Source organism: Phacochoerus africanus, chromosome 6 (assembly GCF_016906955.1).
Source record: "Phacochoerus africanus isolate WHEZ1 chromosome 6, ROS_Pafr_v1, whole genome shotgun sequence".
NCBI lineage: Eukaryota > Metazoa > Chordata > Mammalia > Artiodactyla > Suidae > Phacochoerus > Phacochoerus africanus.
Genome location: NC_062549.1, coordinates 73,060,286 through 73,076,678, shown reverse-complemented (window position 1 = coordinate 73,076,678; position 16,393 = coordinate 73,060,286). Strand labels below are relative to the sequence as shown.

The following is a 16,393-nucleotide window of genomic DNA, read 5'->3' as shown; positions in this document are numbered from 1 at the left end:
CCAGAGAAGTGCCGAATCTTGGGAACAATTTAATAGGCGCCCTTGAGTAAAGGGCAGGTGGTGGGTAGGCTCCACATCCAATTGTGTCCTTGCTGAGTATTGTTTGAATTTTAAATGTTTATAGTTCTTTGTGGTTATGTTTATTTTCATTTGTGCTGTGAAGACCCTACTTAAGTTCAGGTGTTATCAGAACAATTCAGATAACTACTGCCAGGGCTTGAAAGATTAGTGTCTGAGGTGAAAGGCAATTAATGGCTAATGAAGGTAAAGGACTGAACATGGCAATTAATCAAAGTAAGATGGGGAGAGCTACTGGAAAAGCAGAGAGAGAGTGAGGCTTCAGAAAGGGCGTGCAATGCTGCGTGGGAAGGCAGGAGGCGCGCCAAGGTGAGCTGCTGCAGGGAAACCTGTTTATGCTTCCTGATCGTGGATCTGCCTAGGTTGTATTTTTTACAGGGTTGCTGATAAAATCCTTTCACTTCACTTTCTCAGCAGATATTTTTTCCTATTCTAGAACTTACTAATATTCAGATCTGACTATCTTTGAAACGTTGGGTATAGGTGAATATATTGTTTATAATTCTAACTAGAGTGTCACAAAACCCGCAGTGATCTTTAGGATGTCAGAGTTTTTAAAGTATTGTGGTCATTATCCATTGCTAAAAATTTTTTGCAGTTAGCCATCATCTTGCTCCATTTTTCTGATAGTATGGAAATAATTGTTCCAGGTAAATAAATTGTTACAGAATCTTAACCCTGGTAAACACCAATACTTGTAAGAATACTGAAGGCACTTCAGGAACATATTTTGTATTGTTTATACTAAAGAGCCATCCATGAGCCTCTCTGGACAACTGGGACCACCTCTGCTAACATATACTTAGTGCGGTGCTATCTGGCCGGCCTGCCACCCACCACTGCATGCGCGAGCACACACACACACACACACACACACATACATCCCCACTGGCCACTCCCAGACACGCCCTCACATCCGTTCTCCTTCCCTTCCTCCTCCCCTCCTTCTCATAATTTGCTTCTGTAACCTGGGGAATAGAAGAAGTACGACTAGTTAAAATGATGTCTAAAATTGGAAGGAATTCAATTTAAGACTGTCCTATTAAAACCTGAGCTTTAGTGTAGACCTTGTAATATCTAGTTAACTTATTTTGCTGATTTCTTCATTTTTTGAATCTGTGTTTTAAAGGTATTTCAGGTTGTTACATCTCTACCTTGAAAAATGTATGTGGAGATTAGTTTTTAGTGACTGGAGTAAAATGAGCAATGAAAGAAAATTCTAGCCAATTATTGTAACAGATACATATCTCTTACCTTTGAGTCTTTGAAGTGTTTTGGAGCTTTAGTGGACAGTTATTGTCTGCGACACCCAAGGCTCTTAGAAGTTTCATTTGATCTCTAATAAGTCTTAATAGTACTCGGTTAATATTTATTATATTTGGGAACCATAACCACACAATTTTTTTTTAAAGGCCCACACCTGCAGCATAGGAGGTTCCCAGGCTAGGGATTGATAATCAGAGCTACAGCTGCTGGCCTACACCACAACTGCAACAACACCAGATCCTTTAACCCACTGAGCAAGGCAAGGGATTGAACCTGTATCCTCATGGATACTAGTTGGATTTGTTACCAATGAGCCATGACGGGAACTCGGATAACCACACGCTTTTAAGGCAAGTGTCCTAATCTCTATATTTGTCATATTGGGTTTCAAACCCTGAGGACTCATTAAAATTGATCATTAATTAATCACTTAGTAACACATATTAAATAGCATGTAGATAAAGCAATTCATTTGTATAGTATCCTCTCTCTATATTATAGAGATATACATGCTCAGAGGAGTGGAAAATATTTTATTGTAGTGTCTTTACTATGTAATCAGAGATTTGAATGACAAGTAAATGTAGCATTGCCCGAAGACTGTTTCATTGAGAGGATGGGAGTTAGAAGAGGAAAGATAACCATTTGTTATATTGAGTTGTAACAGAGTTAATTGTATGTATTTCAGAAATACTTCTTAAGACCATTGGGTACAACTGTTCTTAAAGGTGCTTAAAAAGTATTAAATACTATTTAGATAATAAAATTAGTAGTGACTTGGGAAATTTAGCATAAAGAAAAATACAGATTTTTTAAGCCACTTTTTTTTTTTTGGGTCTTTTTGCTATTTCTTGGGCCGCTCCTGTGGCATATGGAGGTTCCCAGGCTAGGGATCGAATCAGAGCTGTAGCCGCCGGCCTACGCCAGAGCCACAGCAACACTGGATCTGAGCCACGTCTGCAACCTACACCACAGCTCGCGGCAACGCCGGATCGTTAACCCACTGAGCAAGGGCAGGGACCAAACCCTCAACCTCATGGTTCCTAGTCGGATTCGTTAACCACTGCGCCACGACGGGAACTCCAAGCCACTTTTTAAAGTGATTCATCAACAAATTAGCAAAAAGTCAATTTATTTACATCTTTTGGCACATGTAATGACTTTTATAATATAAATGCTTGTTCATATGAACTGATAACTCATTTATGGGACCTTGAAGTCTGTCGCATGTTCTAGTGAAATGTACACGTGGGAGCCCGTTAAGTTATTCCAGCCCTCTGAGTTGATCAGTCTGTTGACTTCAGTATTTGGTTAGCTTGGTTTCTCAATCCCTCACTGTTAGTAACATGTTACTTGAAATAGAGTAAAGTTTTTCCTAATTTATAAGGATATCCTCAATTTTGAGGATTGTGAATCAATTCATAGTTGGCTAAAGGCCAGTTTCTCCTCTGCTTTAACTCCAGCGTGCAAACGGAAAGTACACTTGCTTCCTAAGTGCCTTGTGAATCTGCAGTGATTAATTCTTCTCATTATTTTGCTGCAAGTTCTCATGACCCTCTCTGATGATTCGATCAGCCACTTAGAGTTTATGCATATTCATATCTCTGTGCTCCGCCGCAGTTGCTCACGTTTCCTTCACTGACTGGTGTGTTCTTGGTGCAGTAATTGAGCTGCAGGAGATTGATTACTCTGGGGAGCTGTAAGGCCTTTAAAGGTGAAAACATATCAGTCCTGTTAATTAGGAAACAAAAGCTCTGGTGGCAAGTTCAGCAGTCAGACGTTTCCAGTGTAGAAAAGACAAAGGTATGATGTGTTCCTTCCATGAACCCTGTTTACTTTTTAAATTTTGAATTAAGCCTGTATCAGTGATAGAGGAGAGCAGCCTTTTATGAATTTTCATAGAATGCTAATTGAATATAGTATTAATACTATTCTGTGTGGTCACAGATCTGATAGTTTAGAGCCCAAGTTTATATTCATCTTCTGTAGCCTTGGTAATATATGTATAAAATATCTTAGTATCTTAGGTAAATATGGAATGCTTAGGATTCAATTTGGTATTTAGAGGCTTAATTTGGTTACAATGTTCTAACTAATTTTTTGTCATTGTAATAGTATGCTATGTGGGAAAGGGGTGAGATTTTATTCAACATGGCATAGAAATTGAGCCACCTTGAAGTTCCTGTTGTGGCTCAGTGGAAACGAACCCAACTGGTATCTATAAGGATGCAGATTTGATCCCTGTCCTCACTGAGTGGGTTAAGGATCTGGCACTGCTGTGAGCTTGGTGTAGGTCACAGACGAGGCTGTGGCTTGGATACCACATTGCTGTGGCTGTGGTGTAGGCCAGCAGCTGCAAATCCAATTGGACTCTTAGCCTGGGAACTTCCATATGCCTTGGATGCAGCCCTTAAAAAGCAAAAAAAAAAAAAAAAAAAAAAAACAGAGTGGGGAGGGAGGGAAGAAAGAAGTTAAGCTGTCTTTTTCTTTATCATAATCGTCTGTTGATTCTTCCTGTCTTAAACTGTATGTTAAGTAATCCATTGTCTGGCAAAAGGGATCCTTTGTGGAATAGTGGCCTCCTAAAGTGAGCCAGTGTCAGCAAGGACCGGTAGGCAGCTTATTTGGCTGACACGTGGTTCTCAGGTTATGGCCTCCCTCTCCTTCCCCAGTCGTGAATTTTTCTTCTTAGATATAGCATTCACATGCCATAAAATTCATCCTTTTTTAAAGGGCACAATTCAGTGGATTTAAGTATATTCACAGAGTTGCATGACCATCACCTCTGTCTTCCAGAACATTTGCATCACCCCAAAAAGAAACCCCAGACTCATTAGCAGTCATGCTTCATTCCTCCCTTCAGCCAATAATCTTCCTTTTCTCTCTGTGGCTTGAACTCTTCTGAATATTTCATAAGTGGAATCCTACTATATGTGGTCTTTTATGTTTAGCTTATTTTCCTTAGCATAATGCTTTTAAGGTTCCACCACACTGTCACATGAATCAGTACTTTTTTTTTTTTTTGTCTTTTTGCCTTTTCTGAGGCCGCTCCCACAGCATATGGAGGTTCCCAGGCTAGGGGTCTAATCAGAGCTGTAGCTGCCAGCCTACACCACAGCTCACAGCAACACCGGATCCTTAACCCACTGATCGAAGCCAGGGATCGAACCATAACCTCATGGTTCCTAGTTGGATTCGTTAACCACTGAGCCACGATGGGAACTCCTCAGTTCTAATTTTTTATGGCTAAATAATATTCTCTTATATGGTTATACCACATTTTGATTGTCATCCATCAGTTGATGAGTATTTGTGTTTCCACTTTCCGGCTATTGCCCCTGACAGTGTTAGTGAACATTCCCACACGTGCTGGTCTTGTTCTTGATCTTAAGGGAAAACTTCAGTCCTCACCACTGCTGTGAGGACTGGGTATGAGGGTGGCTCTGGGTTTTCCTAGATACTGTTCGTCAGGCTGAGGAAGTTCCTTTCTAGCCCTTCTTTGTTGAGTGTTTTTACCGTGAAAAGTTGTTGGATTTTGTCAAATGCTTTTTTTTTGCATCTATTAAAATGGTCATGTGGTTTTTTTCCTTATTCTGTTATGCTGTGTTACATTGGTTGATACTCTTGTGTTGAGCATTGTGATATTTTATAGAGCTTTTAATATAATGTTCTTTTAACATGTATTTTAAATATTTTGAACCAATTTCTCTACCTTATATTTCAGGCATTTATTAATACAGCAAAAGAAATTTATGAAAAAATCCAAGAAGGAGTCTTTGACATTAATAATGAGGTATATACATATAAATATTATTGACTAATATTAATTTAGAATTGAATTTTAATTACTTGGATTCATGATTTTATATTTTTTTTAAATTCCTAACGTGGATCTATGATGTCAGTTAACACATTGGTTTATAATTATCTATTTGAAAACTTGTTATATGTTGTATAATAGTTAAGTGTTTATGTTCGATTAGAAAATCACCTTAGGAAAACGGGTTAGAGTAAGTAACCCTGTCCGTTTACTGCGAGCAATGCACCATCATGTCAGTCCTCTAAGAGAGAGGGAAATCAGCTTTCTTACACACGTCCATATGGTGCCATCCGCTTTGGGGAGTAATTTTCTGTATGTGAGTGCGTGTGTGCAGTTGCTGATGCAGGCTGCTCACTCTGGTCTGGTGTGGAAGAGGGAAACACCCACTTTGGAAATTACTCCCAGGACAGCATGGCATGTTTTCAGGAGACTGAATTAATGTGTGTAATTGGCACTTAGCACTAGTTTGTCTTCGGGGGTTTTTTGGTTGGGGTTTTGTTTCTTTTTTGTTTGTTTGTTTGTTTTGCAAAATTACTCTAAGCTAGTTTTTTGTTGTTGTTTTTTTTACTAAGCTAGTTTTGAACAACATGAGTAGGATACAATGTAAAGCTCTGAAGCAAACAATTCAGAAGGTTTACCAGCAGCCATCCTTTTGACCTGCCATGCATCTATCCTTTTTTGTTTCAGAATTGCTATGTGGATAGAGCATATTTACTTTTACATACATATTTGTGCCATTAAGACTTTTTGCTTCGAAGGGGAAAAAGCTTCATTCCATACCAGGTGCTGTGAGGGCGACACTGACTTAGGAGGACCTTGCGTGTGTGTCCCTGGCCTGTCCAGAGGAGGCGTTTTATTATTTGCCTCATTCTTGGCTAAAACAAACAACAGTTTGCCTAAGCTTTCCCTGAAGTACTTGGTTTTCTCATTTCTTTTCATTTGTAGTAACACAGTTTCTAACCCCTATCTTCTAGGCTTGTATGGCAGTAGCTCTTGAGTTCATTTAAAGGCGACACCATTCAGAGACTAATGCCACATAAATTGAAGAGTAATCGGGCCTGTATGTAAAAGGGCGGTTCATTGTTTCTGTTGGTTTCACGTAGTAGCTGACTGCTTTACCGGGCCTGGTGCAGCTCTGATTGTAACGTGCTGTCAGGAGCCAACAGGCCGTGCGATTTATTTGGCCTCGTGCCAGCTCGGACTCCTTGATTCCTCAAGAAGTTGCTACCAGCCCAGAGGGGGCAAAACCAATGAGCCATAGGGCATGCTTTTTATTAAAGAGGAGTCAAAAGAGCGAAAAGAAACCACATCAGCTGCTGTCAATACTGAGCTAGTGCCAGAAACCCCAAGGCTACTACTGTTGCAGAACAACTGCCAAGCACTATAAATCTGAGATTTACTGTGACGTAAAGTTTCCTTAAGAGCTTAATTTCTGAAGCTACTGTATTACTTTTCTCAAAGTGTTGTATTTTTAGGTAAAATCCACTTGAGGGAGTGAGGGTTAAGACAGAAGTGTGAGTTTGATGAATGAAAGAACTACTCTGTGTGTGGGTTCTTGGCAAGCTGCCATGTCTTTGGGGATCATAGAAATTATTGATGACACAGAACACTCATATGCCCTTAGCCTGTACAGCTGATTCAACATGGAACAGAAGCGCTGTCTAGAGGAAAGAGTGTATGTTGCATTAGAGCAGCACAGGCTTTGCATAGTTTTCTCTTTTAAAGATTGCATTTGAAACAGTCTCTCCATTGTGAGAACGCCCATACAAGCAGCATTCCAGTTAACGTAGTACCTGGTGTGATAGGGAATGATTTTCAGGAATATTTCCTCCCACAGTATTATTTTAAAAGGAAGGAATATCCCCTAAGAGATATTGTTTTAGTTGTTGCAAAAATTGGCTTAATATGTGGTGGTGGTTGTTTTTTTTAGTTACTTGCCAAGATTGTGCCATTAAGAAACAAAAGAATTTCTTAAATTGAATCTGTACTGTCTGGTTGGTTCCAGCTCCATTTATTACATTAGCCCCTTCTCTTTTCTTTCAGGCAAATGGCATTAAGATTGGCCCCCAGCACGCTGCTACTAACGCCACCCACGCAGGCAGTCAGGGAGGACAGCAGGCCGGCGGAGGCTGCTGTTGAGTCTATTTTTACGTCTGGCTGCCCGAACGGGGCCACTCGCCCATTCTTTGACCCTCTCCTCCTGCCCAGCTGAGACATGAAACTATTCAAAATGGCTTTATGTCACAGAAGACTTTAATCCTTCAAATTCTTGTATAACTTTGAATAAATGGTTAATGTTCACTTAAAAAGACAGATTTTGGAGATTGTATTCATATCTATTTGCATTTGATTTCTAGGTCAATTGATGTGATTATTTTTGTTAAATGTTGTCTTGTGCCCTTACCTACAAACTGAATTGTATTAAACACTACAAAGTCATCTTGAGTATTTTAACTTGGTTTGTGTAGTTAGGTTTCCCCACACCTGTGGTTACCTAATGTTTAATATTACAGGACTGTCCTCAAAAGTTTGTCAATTTTCAAGGCTATAAGGAAAACAGAAGGACTCTTTTAATTCTGTATTTATCATTTACTTTCTGTATATATAGTTTAATATCCTGCTTGGGTGTCATTTGCCAAGCTTGAATTCTTTAATGCATTTGCATAAATTCTATACTGTTTAGAGCTTAAAGCTACAGAAGCTTCGTTAGGAATTGCTTGGACCCTGAATTTTAAACTTTTCGACATTGGTAACAAGCATGTTCATCTTTTCTTGTCACTCGTCCAAGAAAAATATGCTTAATGTACATTACTAAAGGCTATGTATGTGTTAACCTGTTTTAATGCCAAAAGTTTGCTATTTGTCCACCATTTCTTTAAGACCTCTTCAGAAAAGGATGTGTTTGTTTGCCTTAATGAACACTGTTGGGTGAAAACACAGTACGAAGAGTGAGATGGGCGGAAGCAAGGACTCCTTCCACCTGAGTGGCTCCAGGAAGCGGGAGTGTCCACGTTTAGATGGCACATTATGAGGACTTTAATCTTTCCTTAAACACAATAATGTTTTCTTTTTATTTTATTCACATGATTTCTAAGTATATTTTTCATGCAGGACAGTTTTTCAACCTTGATGTACAGTGACTGTGTGAGATTTTTCTTTCAGTGGCAACCTATAATCTTTAAAATACGGTAAGCATCTTGTCTGTTTTGAAGGGGATATGACAATAAATCTACCAGATGGAAAATCCTGTTAAAAGTAGAAAAGCTTTAGTATTTTACTCAGTGTGGTGGTTTTATCCTTCTTTTTCTTTTTCTCCCTTGGTCTATAATGAATTGTTATAGCAGTACAAAATAAAATCCTATGTATAAAAGTGTTCTTTTTTTATTATGACCACATCATTTTTTTAAGAACATAATTTTTTAGTCCATCTGCAGCTTTTAACATGTATTCAAGCAAATTTTTTAAAAGGGTCCGAATGTTTAACACTACCCTTTAAAATTTTGCTAGAATGTGATGAAAATCTTTCCAGTATTGAGATTCTTTTTGTTATTGATGATGTAAGCAAGTACTTCCTCCTTCTCAACCAGCACTAAAGTGCCTTTATGCTGTTGTGAGACCTTGTAAAGAAATTCTAAGTTGCATCTACGTCCTGCTTTTAACTCACTCACTGCCTTCAGCTTTCTGCCCCCTTTCGCAAAGACACAGCGATGCTCTCTCAGAGCTCTGACATCACTCTCAGGGGAAATCACCTAATGCTGTCTCAGGTCTTTGTTTTAACTATCCTCCTAGAGGGCAAGAGGAGAGATGAGAGGAAGTGGAGGTGGAGATTCAAGCTTTTTTTCCTTAAGGTGGTCTTACCAAATTCCCCGATCTTACCATTCATTCTTGTTAGTAATGAGTAGGAACAGTTAAGACAAGTCGGACTCGTTCTGCTCTATACCAGCAAGGGGAGAATTCTTTAGGAACTGTTCATTTTTAAACTGCTGTTAATTTTTTTCAGAAACTTAACGTGTTTCTTTTCTATGCTGTCTCCTCTGATTCCTTTTTAAATCAAGTGTAAGAAGAGAAAGTAGAGTTCCCATTGTGGCTCAGCGGGTTAAGAACCCAAAATAGTGTCCATGGGAATGCAGGTTCGATCCCTGGCCTTGTTCATTGGGTTAAGGGTCCCGCCAGGTTGCCGTGAGCTGTGGTGTAGGTCACAGATGCGGCTTGGATGTAGCGTTGCTGTGGCTGTGGTGTAGGCCAGCAGCTGCAGCTCTGATTTTACCCCTAGCCCGAGAACTTCCATGTGCAGCAGGCGTGGCCCTAGAAAGACAAAAAGAGAGAAAGTCATGGTAAAAACAAACAAGAACAAAGCAGCAGGTGTGTTTTCACACCCCAGGAAAAGCCGATCTCTGAAGCACAGCTCTGACATCTCCTTAGGCTCCGTCTCAGGCAGCAGGGGTGAGGAGAAGGCATCTCCAGAGTTACCACCACTTTCTCGAGAAATCTCATCTGCCACTAAGGAACGTAACTGATTAATCCTTTACATCAGTGAGCAGAGCAGCGTTTCTGGTTTCTACTCTGCTATCTTAGTATCCTTACCACAGATAAAATAGTGGCACCTGTTAACTGAACCTTAAATGTATAGTTGAGGCTTTAAATGATCTCGGATCAGTTTTTGTAGCACCTTGGGACACATTTTAAGAGCTAGAAAATCAGCCATTGAAAAATAAAGTACAGCTTTTAATGTCTCAACACGTAACATTCCAAAGTTGTCATCTTCATGAAAGATAGTGTTAGAGTTTGCTCTCTGGATTTGACATAACGGGATTGAGACCAGATTTTTGAAAGAGTAACATGTAATTAGACGTACAATTCAAACAGTACATGAGGATAGAACTAGATCTTCATACACAGTTTTTAATTTTTTACTGAAGTATAGTCAATTTACAGTATTGCGTTTAAGGTGTAGAGCAAAGTGATTCAGTTATGTATATATGTATATGGATTTTTTATTCTTTTATAGGTTATGTTTTTAATTTTAAAATGGCCTGTTAAGGAGTTCTGTTACGGTGGAGCAGAGTTAAGGATCCAGCGCTGTCACCACAGCACCTTGGGTCTCTGCTGTGGCACAGGTTTGATCCCTGGCCCAGGAATACCCATATGCTTCAGGCATAGCCAATAAATAAATAAGCCTGAAAACAAGAACATAGTCCCTATTTATCTCCTAATAATCAAGAGGGTAGGAGTGTAAATGATACCAAAATATGTCTAATCACTCAAAACATGGTTTATGCCTGGCTGAGGAACACATTATTCTCGTAGGTAGTGAAGCGCCATCTAAGCTCAGTACTAAGGTTGGCAGCATAGAATTTGACTTTGTGAGCTGAAAAATAACACAAAAATAAAACCCTGCTCCATAGTGAACACTGGACTCTAGAAACAAACTGGTATATCTGCCAGTGTTTCTTGGAGTTCGTATTGTAGCGCAGTGAAGACAAACCTGACTAGCATCCATGAGGTTGCGGGTTCCATCCCTGGCCTCACTGAGTGGGTTAAGGATCCAGTGTTGCTGTGAGCTGTGGTGTAGGTCACAGATGCAGGTTGGATCCCGTGTGGCTGTGGTATAGGCCGGCAGCTGTAGCTCCGATTCAGCCCCTAGCCTGGGAACTTCCATATGCCTCAGGTATAATCCTTTAAAAAAAAAAAAAGGTGAAAAAAAAAAGAAAGATAAAGAATAAGAAAACAGACAAATTGGAGCAGATGACTGAAAGTGACATGGGTGCTGGATGGATCCCGGAGGAGAGTTTTAATGGGGATGGGGGCACACAGGGAGCATCTCTGGTGAGCAATGTCCTGTTTCTTGGCCTGAATGAGGAAACATGAATAACTGCTTTGTAATTCTTTACACTGTACCTGTGTATTTTATGCACTTTCTTATCTATGAGATTTTTGTCTCCATCAAACAAAAATGCGTTGAGTTGTCCTCAAAACCTAAATGTGGGAAGCTTACTTATCCCCTTGCTATGTGTTGAATTATGCTTCCCCCACCAAAAACATAGCTCAGAATTTGTCTTTACTTAAAAATAGGATGGTTGCAGATGTAATTTAAGTTCTAGGTTGAGATGAAGTCATACTGGAGTTCCCTTGTGGCACAGCAGGTGAAGGATCCTGTGTTACCACGGTAGTGGCTTCAGTCAGTGCTGTGGTGCGGGTTCACTTCCTGGCCCAGGAACTTCCACATGCCGCGAGTGAGGCCAAAAAGGAAAAAAAAAAAAAAAAAAGGAAGTCGTACTCGAGCAGGACAGCCATGTGAAGACATAAACAGGGTGCTGGTCGGGTTCCTTTTCCACTGAGCCACAAAGGGGACTCCAACACAGGACTTGCTTGATGTGACATTAAAGATAAAATTCTCCCTAACTTCCTTTTCTTTCTCCCTTTTTTTCCTTTCTTTCATCTTTTTAGGGCTGCACTCATGGCATATGGAGGTTCCCAGGCTAGGAGGCGAATCAGAGCTGCAGCTGCCAGCCTACACCACAGCCACAGCAACACAGGATCTGAGCCGCATCTGTAACCTACATGCAGCTCACAGCAGCACCGGATCCTTAACCCACTGATGAAAGCCAGGGATCGAACCGATGGCCTCACTGATACTAGTGTGGTTCAATTTTCTAAAGTCTGGAATTCAGTTTAAGACTGAAGCAGGAGTTCCTGTCGTGGCGCAGTGGTTAACGAATCCAACTAGGAACCATGAGGTTGCCGGTTCGATCCCTGTCCTTGCTCAGTGGGTTAAGGATCTGGCGTCGCCATGAGCTGTGGTGTAGGTTGCAGACGTGGCTCGGATCCTGCGTTGCTGTGGCTCTGGTGTAGGCTGGTGGCTACGGCTCCAATTCGACCCCTAGCCTGGGAACCTCCATATGCCGCTGGAGCGGCCCAAGAAATGGCAAAAAGACAAAAAGACTGAAGCAGATGTCAGACGTGTTCAAGTGTGATCTTGTGATCTGGTCATGACAGTGACAGTGGAGAGACAAGATCAGCAGTGACATCCTTCCTGTTGTGAAAATAAGCGAGGAAGAATCAAGTAAAAAGTGGGGGCGAGCTGACAAGAGGGGTTGTGTGTTGAGTTCCAGACACTGAAATCATTTGTGATCATCAGAATACTGCTGACGAGGTAGCATTGAGAATAGGAGTGAAGGCGACTCGCTGGAGGGAGAGTCACTCAGAAGGCCCGGGAGTCTTACATTCGACAAATCCCCCCATCCCAGTCACCGCGAGCCCCCTCACAGAATTCACATTTACAGGAACGTGGAAACTGGCCGTAGATGGCCTCCGGCTGCATGTGCCTGAGTTGGGAGCAGCTGGGTTCAAGTTCTCTATCCTTCATTTTATATCTTTCCCTCACGCAGGTCATGATTCATGTTAAAGCCCTGAACGTCAGCATCCTCTTTGCAATTAGTATGATGAGAGCTTTTGTTAAGGACTATAGTCATAGGTGGTTCTATCAGGCTGGGACCTGGCCTGTGGAAACTCAGCATCTCAAAGGACTGAGTTTATTCCATGGGACCAGCCATCCCGTGAAGAGTCGAGTGTCTATGCAACCGATCCGATCTGTCTTTTCAGGGTGAAGAGCAAGGGTTTTTATACAACGTGGTACAAGCTTGCCAGGACTGCTCTAACAAAGCATTGTTAGCGGAGTGGCTTTGACCACAAAAATGTATGGTCTCGGTTCTGGAGGCGCAAAGTCCCAAGACCAGGGCTGGTCCCTTCTGAGGGCTGGTCTGCAGGGAAGACAGCGCCAGGCCACTCTCCCTGCTGTGGAGGCAGCTGCCTTGCCTCTCTTCACGCCACCTTCCCTTCACACACGCCTTTCCAAATTTCCTCTTGTGTAAGGACACCAGTCACGGGGCTTACACCTGCCTGCAAGCCCTGTAAAGCATGGCTTCTGCCCAGGTCACATTCTTCAGCCCCTGGGTTTTAAGATGTGGGAGGGGACAATTGAGGCTGTAACAAGTGTGGGTGTGGGTTATGGATTTTAGCAAAAAAAGAAGGGCTCTTGACTCTTGAACCAGCCTAGTATGTGTTTATGGTGAAAGTGGGATTTGAGGGGGACACCACATATGTGAACACTTTAGGGGTAGAGATTTTGAAGAATGCTGCCTTCTTGTTCCTTGTCTCAATCTGTGTCCACTAAATCAAGAGAAAACTCAACCGTGGAATAAGCCCCTTCCTAATTTTGATTGTCACATAGCACCCCAGACCCGTGGGAACCCGGGCCCTTTCCCACTGGGGCCTCCAGGACTTCTCAGCGCTGACACGTGTGGGTCTCCTCAGTGCTGCCCAGCAAGGGCCACCCGTCACCCTTTCACGTCTGTGTAATGAAATTCCTGAACACGTGGAGTGGTACCGAATTCCTAATTCTTCTGGTCTTTGCACTCCTTTCTCACCCAGAATACTTTTTCTTTTCTTCCTTCCTTCCTTTCTTTCTTTTACGGCCACACCTGCGACATATGGAGGTTCCCAAGCTAGGGGTCGAGTCGGAGCTTATAGCTGCCACCCTACACCACAGCCACAGCAACACCAGATCTGAGCTGTATCTGCGACCTACACCACAGCTCATGGCAACCTGGCAGGATCCTTAACCCACTGAGCAGGGCCAGGGGTCAAACCAGAGTCCTCATGGATGCTAGTTTTGTTCGTTACCACTGAGCCACAAGGGGGAAATCCTTTTTTTTCTTTCAAACTGAGATGACATTCACATAACATAAAATGAAGCATCCCCAAAGTGAACAGTTGGGCAGTATTTAGTGCCCTCGTGATCTGTGCGACCACCCTGCCTAATTCCAAAACAGTTTCATCAGTGCCCCATAGGAGACCCCATACCTAGTCAGCAGTTCCTGCCCACGGCCCGCTCCACCCAGCCCCCGGTGACCACACATCTGTGTTCCGTCCCTGTGGCTCAACCTCTTCTGGACATTTCACATAAGCGGAATCCTATGACGTGTGGCCGTCTGTGTTTGGCTTCTTTCATTAGGCATCGTGTTTTTGAGGTTCACACATGTTGTACTGTGTATCCGCACCTCATTCCTTTTTATGGCCGTGTGATAGCCCATTGCATGGATAAACCCGGTGTGCTTACCTGTTCAGTCAGATGGGCACTTGGCCTGTTTCCGCCTCTTGGCCGTTGTGACTACATGGCAATGGCCAAGTGTGTGTATGTAAATCAGTCTGATGGCAATTGTTGTCAGCCTCATTCTGATTTTTCTGCATTTAAATAACAAAAATATTACTTCAGTGATTTATAGAAATATTAAAATTAGATATGCACATAGTTCTTAAATAGGCTTACAACACACACAACCGTCCCTCATTCTTGTGAATGAAATGTCCATGTTGTTACAGAATCTCCTCGGTTGTGTTGTGTTGCCGGAAGGTGAGCTCAGGAACCCCCCCCCCGCCCCCCGTCTCCTTCCAAATACAGTCCTGACCTCTGACCAGCAAGGAGCTGGGTCACCTCTTTCAGGCTCCTCATCTATAAAATGCAAGGAGTAGTCACCCTACCTCTGAGGGTGGCTGGGAGGGTAAAACACCCTGTTACAAGGGAAATTCTTAAAAACTTGCTTGGTTCATGGTGAGTACTCAAGAAATGTCACCTTATTTCTCTGCACAGTGTTGATGGCTGTCTAATATTTCTTTTATCTAGTCTATATCATGTATCTAATCATCCCCTGCTGGTAACTAGGCTTATGCATATTTAGACACAACAGTCAACATTACAGTTCACATCCTTTTTTCTTTTTTTTTTGTCTTTTTTTTTTTTGTCTTTTTGCCTTTTCTAGGGCTGCTCCAGCACATACAGAGATTCCCAGGCTGGGGGTCTAATTGGAGCCGTAGCCACCAACCTACACCACAGCTCTCAGCAACACTGGATCCTCCACCCACTGAGCGAGGCCAGGGATCGAACCCGAAACCTCATGGTTCCTAGTCGGATTCGTTAACCACTGCGCCACAATGGGAACTCCTCGTACTTTTTTCTTTGTAATTTCTTAAAAGATTTTTTTATGACCACACCACGGCATGTCGAAGTTCCTGGCCCAGGGATTGAATCCGAGCTATAACTGCAACTACAGCTGAGGAAATACCAGATCCTCGAACGCACTGCTCCCGGCTGGGGATCAAACCCTCACCTCCGAACCACCTTGAGCGACTGTAGTTGGATCCTTAACCCACTGCGCCACCGCAGGACTGCCTCGGTTCACATCCTTAGAGTCTAAGTCTTTAGCACATCAGCAATTACTTGTTCAGAATACATTCGTAGAAATGGAATTACTGCTTCATGAAGTGTAGACACTGTTAAAGATTTTATATATATAATTTCCCTCCAGAAATGAGCCAGTTTATACTCCACCTAGACCTTGGGAGTGCTCTGTTCCTTGTGCTCTATTACCAACATTGGGAATTTTTATTTAAAAAATAGGTTTTTGGCAAATTGATGAGATGCCCAAAATTTTTAGTTTCAGTGTCATTTAGGAAGCAGTTCATCTTTTCCTCATTAGAATCAAATGCTTTCATTTCAGACAAAATTTTTACCTGCTGATTTGGACCTGATTCTGACATGTTTATTGTGTTACAAAGTCCTACATCTCTATGTTAACACCAGTTCTCAGCACTGCACCCCCCCAAATTCTACTGGGATTTTTTTAAAATTTTTTTATTTTTTATGGCCGCACCCCTGGCATATGGAGGTTCCCAGGCTAGGGGTCTAATCTGAGCTGTAGCTGCCGGCCTACACCACAGCCACAGCAACGAGGGATCCAAGCCGTGTCTGCAACCTACACCACAGCTCAAGGCAACGCCGGATCCTTAACCCACTGAGCAAGGCCAGGGATCGAACCCAAAACCTCATGGTTCCTAGTCGGATTCGTTTCCTCTGCACCATGACAGGAACTCCATTTTTTTTTTTTAATTTTTAATGTATAGTTTAATTTTGGGGAAAGTTGACATCATTACTATATTAAATACTCTCATCCAGGAAAAAGGTATGTCTATATGTGCAGCAAGGACATTTAAGATGACACTCATTCCAGAAACAGTTTTAAGGAGCTCAGCTTGTTTTAAAAATCTAAAATTAATCCTACTTCTGCATTTTCAAATTCAGTGCATTTGGGGGGGGGACTTCTGCCCATTTTGCTTTTTATTTGAGCAAATCTAAGGCATTTTACAACATCTACTCATTTTTGTCATTTCTCA

At 42.0% G+C, this 16,393-nt stretch overlaps 1 protein-coding gene across 1 annotated transcript in view; it reads left to right on the top strand.

Moving 5' to 3' along the window:
* Positions 1 to 8,537, top strand: part of RAB2A (RAB2A, member RAS oncogene family) — an 80,963-nt gene extending 72,426 nt beyond the window's left edge. Inside the window, exons 7-8 of the mRNA XM_047783869.1 lie at positions 5,069 to 5,137; positions 7,208 to 8,537. Coding sequence (XP_047639825.1) covers positions 5,069 to 5,137; positions 7,208 to 7,303 — 165 coding nt within the window. The 3' untranslated portion in view covers positions 7,304 to 8,537. The remainder of the gene's footprint in view (positions 1 to 5,068; positions 5,138 to 7,207) is intronic.
* Positions 8,538 to 16,393: the final 7,856 nt, after the last annotated feature.